Source organism: Papaver somniferum, unplaced genomic scaffold, assembly GCF_003573695.1.
Source record: "Papaver somniferum cultivar HN1 unplaced genomic scaffold, ASM357369v1 unplaced-scaffold_132, whole genome shotgun sequence".
In the NCBI taxonomy this organism is placed as follows: Eukaryota; Viridiplantae; Streptophyta; class Magnoliopsida; order Ranunculales; family Papaveraceae; genus Papaver; species Papaver somniferum.
This window is the reverse complement of record NW_020622381.1, coordinates 7,574,955-7,589,780: the sequence shown is the minus strand read 5'-3', so window position 1 is coordinate 7,589,780 and position 14,826 is coordinate 7,574,955. Positions and strand designations below refer to the sequence as shown.

Sequence of the window (14,826 nt, the reverse complement as noted above, 5' to 3'; positions counted from 1 at the left end):
TGGCCCACAAAAGCGATGATCAAAAAGTAACATTTAGATTTAGAAATAAAATCCACAACCGCAAGAATGAGAATCCGGGTTGGTGTTTTAGTTTAGATTCCAAACTATCGTCCATGAAATCGTGTATGCCTTGGAAAATATAGGAAAGACCTCAAATTAAAAATCATTTGACACTCCAAACTTTTTCCAACCTCTAAATAGCTTGGATACCACCATCAGACTTGTTTTAATAAAAAAATTATCAGGACTTTTGCTATACGAATTGGTGAGAATTTGGGTGAAGCAACGGAAAAAAAAAAAGAAGATCTAGCGAGCATCTTCACAATCTCCAGAAGATCACCGGTAAATCCAGGGATAAGTAATTCGATTTATTCGCACAAAGTTTATAAATACTTTGCAGATACATTCATTTTACTATTTGTAATGGAAGGGTGATATCAAATCGGCCTTTTGTGGGTAGAAATTTTTATATTTATAAGTAAAAGACTAACAGTTCACGTGTTTTTGTTCCAGAAAGGCCCTTAATTCAAATGACACAGATTCTAATTACTAATTAGTAAATACAATTAAATATACATCTTTTGACATATCATAAATGAATAACAAATAGTGGAACAATTCTTGAACTCTCTTCCAACCAAGTTCATTGATTTTCTTGAGATTTTTTGTACTACAACAATTATAACCACCATTTGTATTTGTTTTTCATCTCAAAAAGAGTTCGCATATATTCAAAGATGAAAAATGTCTACTAAATAAGTTTTCATTTTTCTTCTGCATGCAACTCCTTTTATCTTCTCTCTCTCTAGTTACATGTATAACCGTGCATGAATGATTGTCATCATGATAATCATCTATGCTTTCAATCCAACCGTGTAAGGAATACCGGTTTCTTTCAACCAACGTGGTGCGGTGATGAATGGTGCAACTGTGTATGAAAGAGCTTCAGCTCTGTCTTTAATGACATGGAAACCTTTCCAGTTTACTCTCTTGGAGGTGTCTGCTCCTGCACCAGTGTTTGCATACTCTCCATAGTACAAAGTGTCAAGAGCAAAAGTACCTTGCCATGGTGTGTAACCATCTGGATGAATGAAACCGTCAATTCTGTTTTCAAGGAAAATTGCCTTTGAGTATTCTTTCCACGGTCTACCCAAGAACGATTCGATTTTCGAGCTCACGGGTAAGAGTTGTGGTTCAGCTATAATATCGCAGTTTTGGATAACAACACCGGTGGTTTCTCGTGCTTGAGACCTTCCATGAGCAGTGACTGCGTTAAACTGGTTGTCCAAGGGTTTCCTTACAATGATTTTCGAGTTTTGGATAACTGTTGCAGAGTCACCAAAAATGAAATCGACTGTTCCTGAGATGGTACAATCTCTGTAGAATTGACGATGGCTTTGTATGTACAAAGTGTCTTGGTATGCAGTGATGCTACAGTCGAAGAATGCACATCTGTCTGCGTTCACTCGTAGAGCCACGGCTTGATGACCTTCAGGACCAGCTGTGTTCTCGAATCCCATAGACTTAGCAACGAAATGCCTACCTTCAACAGCTGCATAAATACTAGCCATATTAGCACATATATATGCATATAACAACGGTCAACGGATTGGGCAGAAGTACTACTCACCAAAAGTAGCAGACTTGTCAGTCTTGTAACCGTCTAGTGCGACGTTCTTTTTTCCTGTGACGACAGTTTTTGTTGGTCCATCTCCATACATGAAGACATTATGCTGTTCTTTGGTGACGGTGATATATTCGTCGTAGACACCAGCCTTAACATAGACTACATATTTTGCACTTCTAGGCTGGTTCTTTGGATATGCAGCAAGAGCTTCAGCAATTGTTTTAAACTGACCACTGCCATCTTTAGCCACAACCGCATTAGGTTTCAAGTTACCAAATCCTTGTGCTGCCAAAACCCTACGACTATCGTCAGAGAACCAGTAGGGATATCCATCTTTATCTGTCTCAGTAGATAAAAGCTTCCTTGAAGTACTGCTAGTAATGTTGAGATCAATTGGGATATTGAAGGTTTTGAGAATTCCAGCAATTTCATCAACGATAGCGAGAGCATTAACAGTAAGTTCGGTTGTGTTGAGAAGTCCTTTGTGCATTGTGTCCTTGAGCTCAGAATTGTCGTCTAGGTTATCAAGGCAGGATTCTTTGAGTGAAATCACAGCACTCAACCAATTCTTAAGCTCGGGTGTAAGATCGCTGATACTAGTTATTTGACTCTCACCAAACGCTGTTATGGATTCTTCAATGTCGCTGATTGCGTAGTCTAGATATCCCTTGCAACTTTCAAGAGCAGCCTTCAAGGTTGCATTGTTGCTGTTCTTGGCATCATTTGCCAAGGTGACTGATTGTTCAGCAGCCTTTTGAACCTCTCCTGCAATAACCTGGATTGCTCCCTTGATAAGCTCTTTTGGGTCAGTGGTTCCGTTATTAGCCAATGGAGTAAGACTTCTGACACAAGCATCTTTATAATCAGTAGGGCCGCAAAGTGTCTCGACGGCCTTCATTCCTGCTGAGACTTCATTTTTAACCTCTTCTTGGTGACCGGTCGAGCGATGGCCAAAACCAATAACGCAACCGATGACAACACCCACGACCAGGATTAGAGATACACTCGCAGCAGCAACCTTGTTCATCATTTTGTCGGTTGATTCCCCGGGCCCAGGGAAAAGGGGCCTAAGCTATAGATTATCACGTCACCTTCCCAGTTATTCAAATTGATTAGAGAAGGCGGCGGGACAATTCCAGAAAGAACTTAAGAATTTGATTGTAGGAATCTAATTCCCTGTTTATTGCAGAGGATCATAGGAGGGAGGAGACTTATATAGTTAGCTAGGATTTGTATGCGGATAACAATTTTTAGCCATGTTCCATATTTAGGACATTATATGTATATTTAGACAGAAATGGTTGTCTTTGCTAACTAAATCAGTTTCAAAAGCCAGGATTAATTTTCTAAATAAATTGTGGTTTCTCCACCAACTCCTCATAAGTCTAGAGAACCAAAAGTTACCAGAAAACCTTTAATTAGGCATCTCTCTTTCTCTGTCAAACAAATGATTCTATTAGTATAACATATGATCAAGTCCTTACTAATTTTAATTCTATTTTTAATCTATATCCTCGGAGTCAACTTTTGAAAGTAGCATGGCATCTATGAGTGCACCCGTAACTCTGATCGAGAGGCACAGAGAGTGAGGTTCTTGCATAAGGCTGTGTAATTTAGGTGTCCAAAGCCATTTTGTAAGAATATGTAATCCATTTCTTTGGTTGTAACGCACGGATGTTGGCTTCAAAAATTAAAAATGAAAAACACAAATGTTGGTGCATGTAGAACATATGAAGATTGTCATTGACATTTGTCCCAAACTCATCACCAATTTCGCCATCCTCGATGATAAATCCTGCACTTTTTTCAAAGATGTTGATTTCACGGATTCAGCCAAACCAGATAGACCGAGATAATCATAGCTTCAGTGTAGATGGGATCTACACAGGCTCATTTGGAGGGGCTTTGGGAATAGGGACATTTTCGGCTGGCTCCTACCATTGAGATAATGGTTGGTGTTCCAGTCGTTCCCACACTTGTACATACCAAAAAAGAAAATGAGTGACGTCAAGAAGTTGAAATGCTGCGCAAATGATTTGATTCTTAATGTTCATTACAATTCTAACCTGTTATATTTACCAGAATCATGGATACATGCATCACGGTCAATGAATCTGGAACCGTGGTTAATATGCTAAAAGGCAAATGCACTGCCTAACTGACAGGTTTTGTTTTGTTTGTAGAAAAGCTTCCTCAAACACAGTAGTAGTACCTCCGGGATTTGGTTAGATTCAGGACTCACATCTACTAAACAAGTTATGAACTTAGGTATTCAAGCATCTAGTTTCAACATCCCCACCCGTGCTCGACCTTTGATGCAGTAAATCTATGCCACCACCACCACTTCCATACATCCATTGCAACAGCTTGGTCTTGAATTCAGAAATATTAAAGATGGAAAAAGCTCTTTGAACTGCATATATGGCGCCTGTTGCAAAATGAGGACAATAACCTTCCAATCAAATACCTACTTCGTAACATGTCATCCATCTAAGATAAAAGAATGAATATGTCAAGGATCATTCCTGTCATACAGTGCAACACTTCGACAGCATTGAATGAAGAACATGCAACTACAAATGATTACCAAAAACTCATCTCGGATACATGTTTGACAGGAAGTAAGACCACATGTAAAGAGAAAATGGAGATCCCCAATAAGGGGTCATTCTCCCTCACAAGTGGACCTCAACAGCCCTCTCTTGAGACCAACTACTGTCTGGCCAGCCTCAACTAGAGTATTAAGTTGAAATTATCCCTCCAACTACTACATGCACTACAGGATCCTATTTACATAAGCTACAATATCATAAAAAGGCCTAGAGGGCAGACAGACACCCATCTAATCCGTTGGTAACTCAGATAGGAAAATAAAGCTAAGAACCAATAATAATAAGAAGAAAAATCATCTACACTCTTAATTCTCCCTCTAGTTCACTAGAAGCTCTAACACCTAAATGAGATGGAAGTTTTACTACCCCCTCCCATCTCTATTAGCCTCTCTAATTTGACTAGTAACCTCTATTTTTAAATACCATCACCAGCGAAAGTTTCAGCTCCTCACAATCTGTCAAGAGTACTCTCTAAGGTGCTTGTATTTTAGATAAGTAGTGTTGGACTCGATAGAGCAAGCTCATTTCCTGTGGCCTACCCGATACCTACTGTATAATAATAAACTGGATACGTGCTAATAATTACCTCGCCAAAAGTAACACTCAAAATACACATGATACAGAGACTAGACAAGAGGGATGATGAAACGTACCATGCAAATGGAAGCTGGTAACTTACAAACCATTAGCTTGCTTTTTTTGAAGACCTGTTGAGATGTTGAACTCCTTCATCAGATTTTGGAACATATCCACCTACAATTTATAAATCAATTTATCAGGAAAAAATAAAGAAAATGAACAAGAACAAACAAAGCTTTCATTCTATCAAAAACCAAGACAGATAGGAAAAAGAACTTACTTTCTCACCTTCACTCGAATTTCCTTGGGTTTGTTTAACACCATGAGCGAATGAAATTAGCCCATTTTTCTCCTTCCCCAGCAGAGTTGCACCTGAGATCTGAGCTTGTTGATTCCCCAAAACACCATTTGACAGCGGCTTTTGAACTGGAGGTGGAGGAGAATAGAACTGTATCGGCGTCTCTATTTCTCTGGACCCAAAACCATCACGAGATTTATCTTTCCCTTTCCCATCAGTTAAAGCCAGAGAAACTTGACTTTGAAACCGTTTTTGGGCTGCAACAGCAGCAGCAACAGCACTATTTCCTTTCGATTTCTCAACAGCATATCTACTTCCTTTTGGTTTCTTTTCCTTCTTCTCTTCCTCCACTGCAACCACAACAGAACTCGAACCACCAACTTCCATGTTCATATCTTTCTTTTCCTTTTCTTCCATGGCAACAACATTAACATTCTCCAACACATCTTTCGCAATCTTTCTAGCTATAGCAGCTTCCTTTACTCTCTTTTCAGCTTCTACTCTAAGAGTCAAAGCCGCCCTTTCCATAGACACAGAGGATATCGTAGCCGCAGCAAGAAACACTTTTGCTTTATTCAAATCAATCACACGACTACTAGGAATAGAATCACTCAATGGTTTCCCCAAATCGACAAAGTCGAAATTAGGGTTTAAGCAAGTAGGACAAACATAACGATTGACCATATCTTTACTAATACAATCATGATGAACAACAGATGGACATTTCAAACACGTCACACGATTAGTACTAGTAATAGGAATTGAAGAAGAAAGATTTGAAGTTTCATAAACTTCAAAACAATTAGGGCAAAATAGACCAGGATGAAGTTTTAATACACAAGAAGTACAGAATTTACGAATATCACCTCTGTGACGGATGTTATGAAGAACCCATTTCTGTATGGAAGTGCAATTACTACACTCCGTGATTTTCTTTGGTTTGTTCATCATCATTGTTTCAGTAACATTTGATTTCGTGAAATTTTACTTAAAGAAAGGGGTGTTTATAACTAAAACCCTAGAAAACCCTTGACTGGAACACAGATTTGTAGAGGTTTAGGGAGAAAATGAGAGATCTTGATGAGTAGAGATTTGAGAAATTGTGAAGAGGAAATCAAGGACACTCAATTTGTTGAGAGTATTGAGACCGAGTTGGTAGTGTTTATGTGAGGAGGTGTCTAAACGGACTGGGCTTATTTTTAGGTGGAAAGGATTCTATCTATTTATGGTACGCGAATCATGGAATATTTATTACTGTAGTACTAATTCATCTACCACGGTTAAAATATAATTTATTTACTGTGAGCACAAAACATCTTAAAGCTGAGTGGAGAAGGTATAAAGTCTTTGACTGTCACCGTGTGAAATTTGAATTATATGGTAAGTGGTACAGAACTACAGATAAGAATTAAGATATGATTGTGTGTAGCAGTGTTGCCAGTATTAGGTATTGAACCATCAATGAGGTGTGAAATTATGCTCACATCCGACTGTATGGCCGATACAGTGTCTGCAACTGTATCATATCCATTAAATCACAAGCCTGCATTCTGTAGTTGCAAAAATAGACTAATGGAACCTGATTCTTGAGGTTTAAAGGGGTTCATTCAAAAGAAAACATAACACAGAACAATACTTGCTCGAGACATGTTAACTTGGCACAACTCTAAAACTCAAAAGAAAATACAATTTAAGAACCTTTTTCTTTTTGAAGCAATACAATTTAAGAACTGATCAAAAATTCAAATACTTATTGAAGAAAAAAAAAATCCTGCAGAAAACCTAGCTAGTCTCAAATCTCGGACTTGATAAATCTCAACAATTTACAAGTACGGCTATGCTTCTCTTTGTCTCTGCAACCTCCTCGTAATCTTAAGTATTATGCGGAAAATAGAACCACTGAATTTTCTCACCTGGTTCATCCATTTTGACGACTATATTTTTAAATTGCGGCACAGCAGCTAAAAAAGAAAGAAAGACCAGCTTTAACCGTATAGGAAATGTGTTGCTTAATCTGCAGCCATAAAAGGATCTAGTTCTCCAAGATCAGCAACCAGAGGTTCTAGTTCTGATGTTTCTTCTTCTGGTGGGGAAAAATAAGTTGGGAACGGAAGACTTGAGATTTTGGGTTTCTTGTACCAAGCATCCTTCAAAAATACGAAGTTTCCTTCTGCACCAGGGACCTGCGAAGCAAAGATAAAACCAAATGTTATTGTAATAAGAAAAGGTGCATGTAGACCTATTTAAGGAACCTATAAGTAGTATTATGTGTTTGGTGTTCCGTGGTTGGTGCGACATGAAACTAATAATGAAGATATTAGGATATACTAGTATATTCACTTTATCATCTAACTGGGTACAATAAACGTGGTCATGGAGAATCATTCTCATAATGCGATGGAAAATGATAAATACGAGTCTTTGTATGTGCCTGTACTACCTGACCAGGACGATGTTTGCTTTCTTACCATCCACATCGAGAAACAGATATTACTTACATCAAACATTACTCAAGTAGTATGGTAACTATACCTGGCCTCTCACCCACATCAAGTTCCTTGCTGGATCAATTTTGTAGACCCAAACATTTTTTACCGTGACTTGCTCCCCACCCATTCGCCCAGGCATCTTTCTCCCCTTGAAAACCTGTTTCGCGTTAAAAGAGTAAGAAAATGTCACTGCCAAACCCACAACTGGATTTAAAGCCCATTCGAATCTTACATCCATCACATATGAAACTTAATAGCAACACAATACAAATTAGATGCCACAAAGAATGTGTGAAAAATAATAACACACACGCGATCCAAAAAATCTTTCATGAACTAATCAGCATATCAATAATCCTAATAGAATATGATCAGCATAGAGCAGTACCAAATAACCATCAGTTAATTTAACCAAATTAAATCTGTGGTTTCATCCACAAATTGGCCGTAAATCATATTATATACTATACACATTCATGTATAGATAACTGAAAAAGCAGTGCTACTTATTGGGAAAAAAAATCCACAAACTCTAGCGCAAGAACAAACAAAAGGTGAAAGCCAGGTACTACTTAGACAACTGGATTCCAGTCAGGTAAATCACGTGATTCATAATGCCATCATGTTACATAAAAATAACAAGTACCTTTCCAGGAGCATCTCTTTGACCAGTAGAACCACCACCTCTATGGAACTTTGATGAACCATGAGATGCAGGCCCTCCTTTCATTCTGTGTCTTTTCATTACACCCTGTGTACAACATGAAAAAGTATGCATTATTATTATCTGAGATTGAGAGAGGGAGAGGGAGAGAGAGAGATTTTAGCTTAACATAGGTTGTCAGTGACAGTAGATTATATAACAGAATAGCAAGAACTGATCCGGCTATTTTATTTGGAAGGAGCAATTATAACATTAACAAGCACAAAATCAGCTTACCAATGTATGATTTGGTTCAAATCTCCTGTTCGGCTTATCAATGACAATAGTGGATACCAGTATAATCCTAACTAATAAACAATCCTTTCAATAGCAACGATAACAAACACTCCATAAAAGACCTAAATCAGAAAACTTGTCACCCACTAAGAGAAGATTTCCAGGTTGTAGGTACGGTAGGAATGCAAGATATGCCAAACTGTAAAAGGCTGGTGTCATTTATCATTAATTACTACTGGGTATACATGAAACGCATCACCAACATAGATGATAGAACATATTAACGTATCTAGATATCTATTCAATCCTAATACTATATCTGTATTTTCATAGTCAGTTTACACATACCTCGTATGCTCAAAGAAGCTCATATCTACAATAATGTACATTGTCCCCAAAATCATATCTCAGTTAATAAGGCAGACAGAAACAGTTGCATAACTCGTGTTAGTGCAGTAAAAATACGAATGGAATAGGTAATGGAATAGCTTCTTTTTAAGAAATTGCAAGGTCTTCTATCTGTTGTGAAGGCACGATCAAGAAAGGCCGAGTATTTGAGTGTCTATAGCAACTAACATACGCAAACAAACTCAGGGGTACTAAAAAACAGACTAATCGGTAATAATGGTTAAAAACAAAAGACCCTAAAATGGCATATGTTAGCCAGAAATTTTAGTCTGCAGAGCTCGTAAGGAATCTGCTAAATCAAAAATCCAAACCCATGTTACTCACCAAGTAACTGTGACATCCAAATATCCAAATCCATACTCTTATGTATCATTTCACCCCTTTTTTGAGAATGTTTTACGTAAAGAGAGTTCTGTGATTTCTGTTGATACGGCAACAAAAATGATATACTAATGGAATAACCAATGAAAAAACTCTTAAGTAAGTTTCAAGGGTTTCACAGCTATTACGAACCAATAACCAAGAGAGGCCAAGTATTTGAGTGTCTAGATCAAGTGATTAGTACTAAATATATTAGTAAAACTAAACCTAAATAGACAGAGTCAATGTGATAACTCATATATGCAAACTAGAATGCTGTATATTTGATGATGGGTATTCTTCGGTTCAGTTGATATATGTATAATAATGCATCTGCCAATAGAGTTTTTTCAAAGTCTCGAGGACTAATAAGAATACATACACACTTGATTCAACGAACCAAAGAAAGAGAATGAAAAGTCATAAAAATCAGCATAAGTTAGCTAAATGCAGCCCTGTATAAAGTCCAAACCGTAACCGAGACATCCATCCAACCCCAAACTCTAGCATTTTACATTAATTAATGTTATCCATTATAACATTAACAAGCACAGTAGTGTTAAACTAGTCAATCAATTTCTGGGGGTTCAATGCTTGCAGTGATTGCCTAAAGCAACTGCCCTAGATTTACCCAAATTCAATTACGAAACATATTATTTTCATAAAATTACATAAGAATCTGGAGATACGCTCAACTAGCAAAGGTAACAATAGTTTCAGAATATATATAAATAAGAAATGTATGCAACTGGGTTGACTGGGAATCAAGTACCTGAAAACCTTTACCAAGGGTTATTCCTGTAACATCAAGGTATTGCCCCGGAACGAAATGACGGACACTGATAGGAGTACCAACAGGCAAAAGTCCATCTTCAGTTACTGGAAATTCCTTTAATTTCCTCTTCATTGGCACACCTTGAGCTCTAAAATGACCTACTTCAGGTTTTGTCAAATGTTTCTCCTTTTTCTGCCCACAGCCAACCTAACACACCAAAATACAACATTTTCAAATCAAACCCTAAGAACCAAAACTTTCATCAAAAAAATTGAACTCAAAATTAGTATACCTGTAAAGATGTAATCCCTTCTTTATCAATAGTTTTAACTTGGGAAACAATATTATCATCTAACCAAAGTATAGTAATTGGAACCCTAGCTCCCCATTTATCCCAAACTGCAGTCATTCCACATTTAACAGCTATTGCTCCCGTTCTTCTTGAATTTGGTGTCATTACTCTTGTTCTTGCTTCAATTATCGTTGACGATGATGACGATCCACCATCACCATCTTCAATCAATGATTCTGAGCTGAATAATCTTCTAAACTGATTCACTCCTCTTGCTGTTATCGATGGTGATGATATTGAGAAAGCCCTAAGTTTTGAAATGAGACCTCTTGATGCAGCAGCCATGGCGAGATGGATTGAGGATTAGGGTTTAAGCATAATGCGAGTGCGTCACAAGATTTGTTTCAGAAGATCAGGTTAGCGAGATTCAGAAGAGTGTGAGAGAGAGGAGAAGAAAAGTGAAACCAAGGTTTCTTCTGTGTAGCTAGCCTATAGGGTTTTAGCAATTTGGGGATACTCAAGTCTTTTTAATAAAAGATTAAGGAGAAGATAGTAAATTACTTTAAAAATACTAATTTGTACTTGATTCATAAATTTACCTGGTAAAATATAAAAGAATGACTTTGTCAAGGGGATTTTTCTCGTGACGTTGACAAAGTCAACTTCGATTTCTTCTTCAATCTCTGGATCATTTCTGGAACTCTATTTCAATTAAACCCTTTGATTTTATGAACTACTGGTAATTGTTGACCTTTTAGTTTTGTTATTTGGTTCCTTCTCGATCTATGATTTAGGTTGCCTATCTCGTTATTTTGACCTAATTTTTTCAATTAGAAATTTTTTGGTTTCTCTGATTTCTTTCTCTTTTAATCTCTTTTAATCCTTGATGCAAATAATTTATTGATTGATTCTATTATTGTTCTTTCTAATCTCTGCAACTCAGTTGCTTTTCACGAGTTTTCTCTTTGTTCTTTTTATTAGGTCTTGAGCTAATGGAGGTGCAGTCATAGGGTTTTCTGAATAACATCATAAGGTTCGATTTCTTTAGAGATATGGGCAGTGATGGGGCTCGTAATTTGGAGTTTATTTCGAAGTATTTTGTTTAGGCTTTATTCCTTTATGCACTGTATTTTTTCATTATTGGCTTTGGAATTTGAGAGCCTATCTTGCTATGGATTGGATTACACTATAGCTATTTCTCTCAAGGATTTGGGGGTACTGAGATACTACTCTTGTAGGGATTAGAACAAGTCTCTGGTTTTTGTTTTTTTGAGTTCCTTTTCTGTTAGGGTTTGCTAGTATTGAAGATATATCATTCAAGGTTTTGGGGGGTTTTGAGATACTATTACTGTTGGGATTAGTATATGTATCTTATAGAATAATGAATAATGAAGAATCATTTATCTTTAAGCCATTGAAGCTCTTTAAACTCTCTTTCTTGCTGCTGTGAGTTAAATCTGCTTTTGCATGGTGTAGTCTTTTCTTAATGATGGTATTAGTGATAAGTTTTGGAATTTATGAAGTTATTCTCTCTGCTATTTTTCACTGCAATTACTTGTGGTTATCTAAAGTTCTGTTTCTCTTCATCAAAAGCTGTGAAATGAATATTCTTCCACTTAGATATAATTTTTTATTAAAAGAGATTAGTTATTTTTTAATCTGGACACTAACTTTCACTGAGTAAGGGTGGCTGTCTCAGATGAATGCTTACACTTGGCAATTTTGGTTATCCAATTTAGTTGTTCTTTGATTCTCAGTATACTGTGAATATTCATTGCAGTCTCTTCACATACTGTTATCAATTGTTAATTCATGTTGGGTGTGATGGTTATCATAATGACAGGTCTTTCGTCTTCCATTTCCAAGACAGTGTCTTAATGCAGGGTCTTAATGTAATGTCTCTAGTAACCTATCTATTTATACCTTAGTCTCTCAATTTTTTGATTATGCAGTTTTTATCTTTCTGATTATCTTCATAGTTATCTCTTCATAGTTATCACTTTCTCTTACTGAAATGGCATTTGCTGCTGAACAAGTTAAAGTTTTAGATTTAGATGAAAATGTTGAAGAATTTCTTCATCTTTTTGCTGCTCTGCTTTGTGATAATACTAGAAGCTACTACTAAACTTCTGTGAAGCACAACCTTGATATGATCTGGCCAATTAACTCTGCTGATTTTAAGCTTGCAAAACCCTTTATGCAAGGAATGTCTTATTCTAATCTTTTTGCAGTCATGTTTAAAAGTAGTCAGGATAGGGATATTGCTTTCTCTGCTCGTCCTACCTTAGTATTTGGTCATCTTTTTGCAGTTCATCCTTTGAACAAGCTGGAGGATATTTTTGATCTGGTATGGGAGAAAACACTTATGCCAGTGCAAGTTATTATTCCTTCTGATCTGGTTAACAAAGGAAGGCAGAGAGAAGTCATGGACCAGATTGGTGTCTTTGTCAATGTTGAATCGGTTGTTGGTAACAGGTTTGAAGTTAAGTTGATGGTTCCTCTCAACTCACCTTTGACTAGGAAGGTTGTTATTAATACTCCTAGGAAGACTTTTTATATGTCTGCTTTTTATCCTCGTCTTCCTTTCCGTGCTTGCAAGCGCTGCTTTGTTCTAATCCATGATGAAGCTAGATGTCGACAGATACAAGCACAAATCTTCGTCAGAGCTCTGCCAGCTCCTACTGCTAGAGCTACTCATATTGATGTAACTGGTTTGGGCTCAGCAAATATCAGAGCTTCTCATACTTTTGCTGCAGATGTTGTTTCTAGTTCTGACTCAAAGCCCACTGCTTTTCTGTAAGTCTTCAACCTTCTAGGGCATTAGGTAATAGAATCTCAGCTTTCTCCTCTCTATCTTTTGCTTCTGCAAGGCCTTCGGCCGCTCCATTAATCATTAGAGAACCGACTAGCAATGTGCCTTCTTTTCCTCGTCCTACTCTTTTGCCCGAGCTTCCCATCTTGTCTCCTTTTGATTAAAAAGGCAAGAGGCCGAGGACTGAGTTTGAAACTAATCCTTTTGCTTTCATAACTACACCTCATTGGCCACCTGTGTCTTTTGTGCCTCCTTTTACTCCGCCTACTGATGTGTCTTTTAGTGTGGGTTCTGTTGGAGATTCTTCCTCGACGGGTGCTATTAATGGGAATATGTTTTGGTCCTCTTCATGTTCTTCATTCTCTTAGACTATTGTGTCGCCTTTGGGTTGTTCTTCGGGTTTTACTTTTAATGCTTCTTCGGAATTAAGTTTCGCCTCTGCTTTCTTTGGTTCTTTTATGCCTGACAATGACAACTTGAGTGAGAATGGTCTTTTTGGGTCTAATGTGGGTGCTAATGAAGCTGTTATCCTTGAGCCTATGCCTCTATCTGCTCTCCCTCCTGAACCAGAGGTCTCTGATGAAGAATTTGAGAGGGAGATTGACCTTATGATGTTGGATGAAGACCCTATGGAAGCAGATGCCTCTAATGCTCATGACCATGTAAGTCTCTCTAATACTCGTCGTTTTACTTTATAGCTTAAGTGTTTTTCTGGTTATTTGATAACTTTTCGCTTGCTTTCTGTTCTATTTCTTTTCTCTGCCATTCTGTCTGGTTATTATTCTGTTTTTACTTGTCTGTTTTTCATCATGAAGTTTTTAAGTTGGAACATTAATGGGTGTTGCTCTGATAAGAAATGGAGGCATTTATTATCCCTTTTTAGAAAGTTTAAGTTCGATAGTATCTGCTTGCTTGAAACTATGGTTGATGCTGACACTGTTAGAAAATACACGCATCATCTTCCCTTTGATTCTTGGGTAATTATTCCTGTTGTTGGTAAGTATGGGGGGTTAGCCTTTGGGTATTTTGAAAAATCCAATATTGAAGTCTTAGGTTTTTCTTTGAATATGGTTCATATTTTGTGTGATGTTTAGCCTGTCATCAGGAATTGTGTGGTTACCTTCATTTATGGTTCTCTAAATTTATCCGGCATCAGAAATCAGTGGAATTTTCTTAGTGATATGAATGGTAACAACAACAATCCTTGGCTTTTACTAGGTGATTTTAATTTTATTTTGCATTCTCTGGAAAAACAAGGAGGTAATCCTAATAGTTCTTTTGCGCCCAATTTTGTTAGAGATAAGCTATTAAGTCTGAATATGAATGAAGTTTTTTCCTCTGGTAATCCCTTTACTTGGTGCAATAGAAGATTTAAAAATCCGAATGAATTAATTTTTGAAAAGTTAGATAGGGCTTTCATGAATGATAAATGGGTCACTGTCCTTCCTCAAACTAGAGTCACTAATCTAGAAAGAATATACTCTGATCACTGTCCAGTCCTGGTTAAATGTTTTCATTGTGAGAGAAATGTTTATATCCCTTTTAAGTTCTTCAAGTGTTGGCAGCTGAACCCTGAGTTCAAGGACATCTTATATTTTTCTTGGAATAAGCGATTTAATGGTTCTCCTACTTTT

At 37.1% G+C, this 14,826-nt stretch overlaps 3 protein-coding genes across 7 annotated transcripts; all 3 read right to left on the bottom strand.

The window, feature by feature from the left end:
• Positions 1-521: 521 nt before the first annotated feature.
• On the bottom strand, positions 522-2,817 carry LOC113333124 (pectinesterase-like). The gene is made up of 2 exons (XM_026579617.1): positions 1,631-2,817; positions 522-1,552 (listed from the first exon to the last, which is right to left on the bottom strand). The coding sequence occupies exons 1-2, from the start codon at positions 2,655-2,657 to the stop codon at positions 855-857; spliced, it is 1,725 nt and encodes a 574-aa protein (XP_026435402.1). The 5' UTR covers positions 2,658-2,817; the 3' UTR covers positions 522-854.
• Positions 2,818-3,642: 825 nt separating this feature from the next.
• Positions 3,643-6,296, bottom strand: LOC113333247. Of its 4 annotated transcripts, none has more exons than XM_026579758.1 (3): positions 5,099-6,296; positions 4,893-4,992; positions 3,643-4,117 (listed from the first exon to the last, which is right to left on the bottom strand). In XM_026579758.1, exons 1-2 carry the CDS (start codon positions 6,068-6,070, stop codon positions 4,915-4,917), a joined length of 1,050 nt encoding a protein of 349 aa, XP_026435543.1. In that variant the 5' UTR covers positions 6,071-6,296; the 3' UTR covers positions 3,643-4,117; positions 4,893-4,914. The 4 variants fall into 4 exon arrangements, with proteins under 4 accessions (XP_026435543.1, XP_026435542.1, XP_026435545.1 ...); XM_026579757.1 differs by having other exon boundaries at positions 3,643-4,055; XM_026579760.1 differs by having other exon boundaries at positions 5,107-6,296.
• Positions 6,297-6,696: 400 nt separating this feature from the next.
• Positions 6,697-10,859, bottom strand: LOC113332614 (50S ribosomal protein L3-2, chloroplastic-like). 2 transcript variants are annotated; one of them, XR_003351615.1, is made up of 6 exons: positions 10,381-10,725; positions 10,086-10,295; positions 8,252-8,356; positions 7,649-7,762; positions 6,848-7,299; positions 6,697-6,814 (listed from the first exon to the last, which is right to left on the bottom strand). XR_003351615.1 is itself a non-coding variant. In XM_026579138.1 (5 exons), exons 1-5 carry the CDS (start codon positions 10,723-10,725, stop codon positions 7,126-7,128), a joined length of 948 nt encoding a protein of 315 aa, XP_026434923.1. In that variant the 5' UTR covers positions 10,726-10,859; the 3' UTR covers positions 6,753-7,125. The 2 variants fall into 2 exon arrangements, 1 of the variants encoding a protein (XP_026434923.1); XM_026579138.1 differs by having other exon boundaries at positions 6,753-7,299; positions 10,381-10,859.
• Positions 10,860-14,826: the final 3,967 nt, after the last annotated feature.

Excerpts from the sequence above, each read along its gene's own strand:
- LOC113332614 (XM_026579138.1), bottom strand. The coding sequence starts at position 10,725 with ATGGCTGCTGCATCAAGAGGTCTCATTTCAAAACTTAGGGCTTTCTCA. Across the intron at positions 7,763-8,251 it reads AAAGAGATGCTCCTGGAAAG|GTTTTCAAGGGGAGAAAGAT; the intron begins GTACTTGTTATT and ends AACGCGAAACAG. Across the intron at positions 7,300-7,648 it reads TGATGTGGGTGAGAGGCCAG|GTCCCTGGTGCAGAAGGAAA; the intron begins GTATAGTTACCA and ends TTTGCTTCGCAG.
- LOC113333247 (XM_026579758.1), bottom strand. The coding sequence starts at position 6,070 with ATGATGATGAACAAACCAAAGAAAATCACGGAGTGTAGTAATTGCACT. Across the intron at positions 4,993-5,098 it reads ATTCGAGTGAAGGTGAGAAA|GTGGATATGTTCCAAAATCT; the intron begins GTAAGTTCTTTT and ends TATAAATTGTAG.
- LOC113333124 (XM_026579617.1), bottom strand. The coding sequence starts at position 2,657 with ATGATGAACAAGGTTGCTGCTGCGAGTGTATCTCTAATCCTGGTCGTG. Across the intron at positions 1,553-1,630 it reads TGACAAGTCTGCTACTTTTG|CTGTTGAAGGTAGGCATTTC; the intron begins GTGAGTAGTACT and ends GTATTTATGCAG.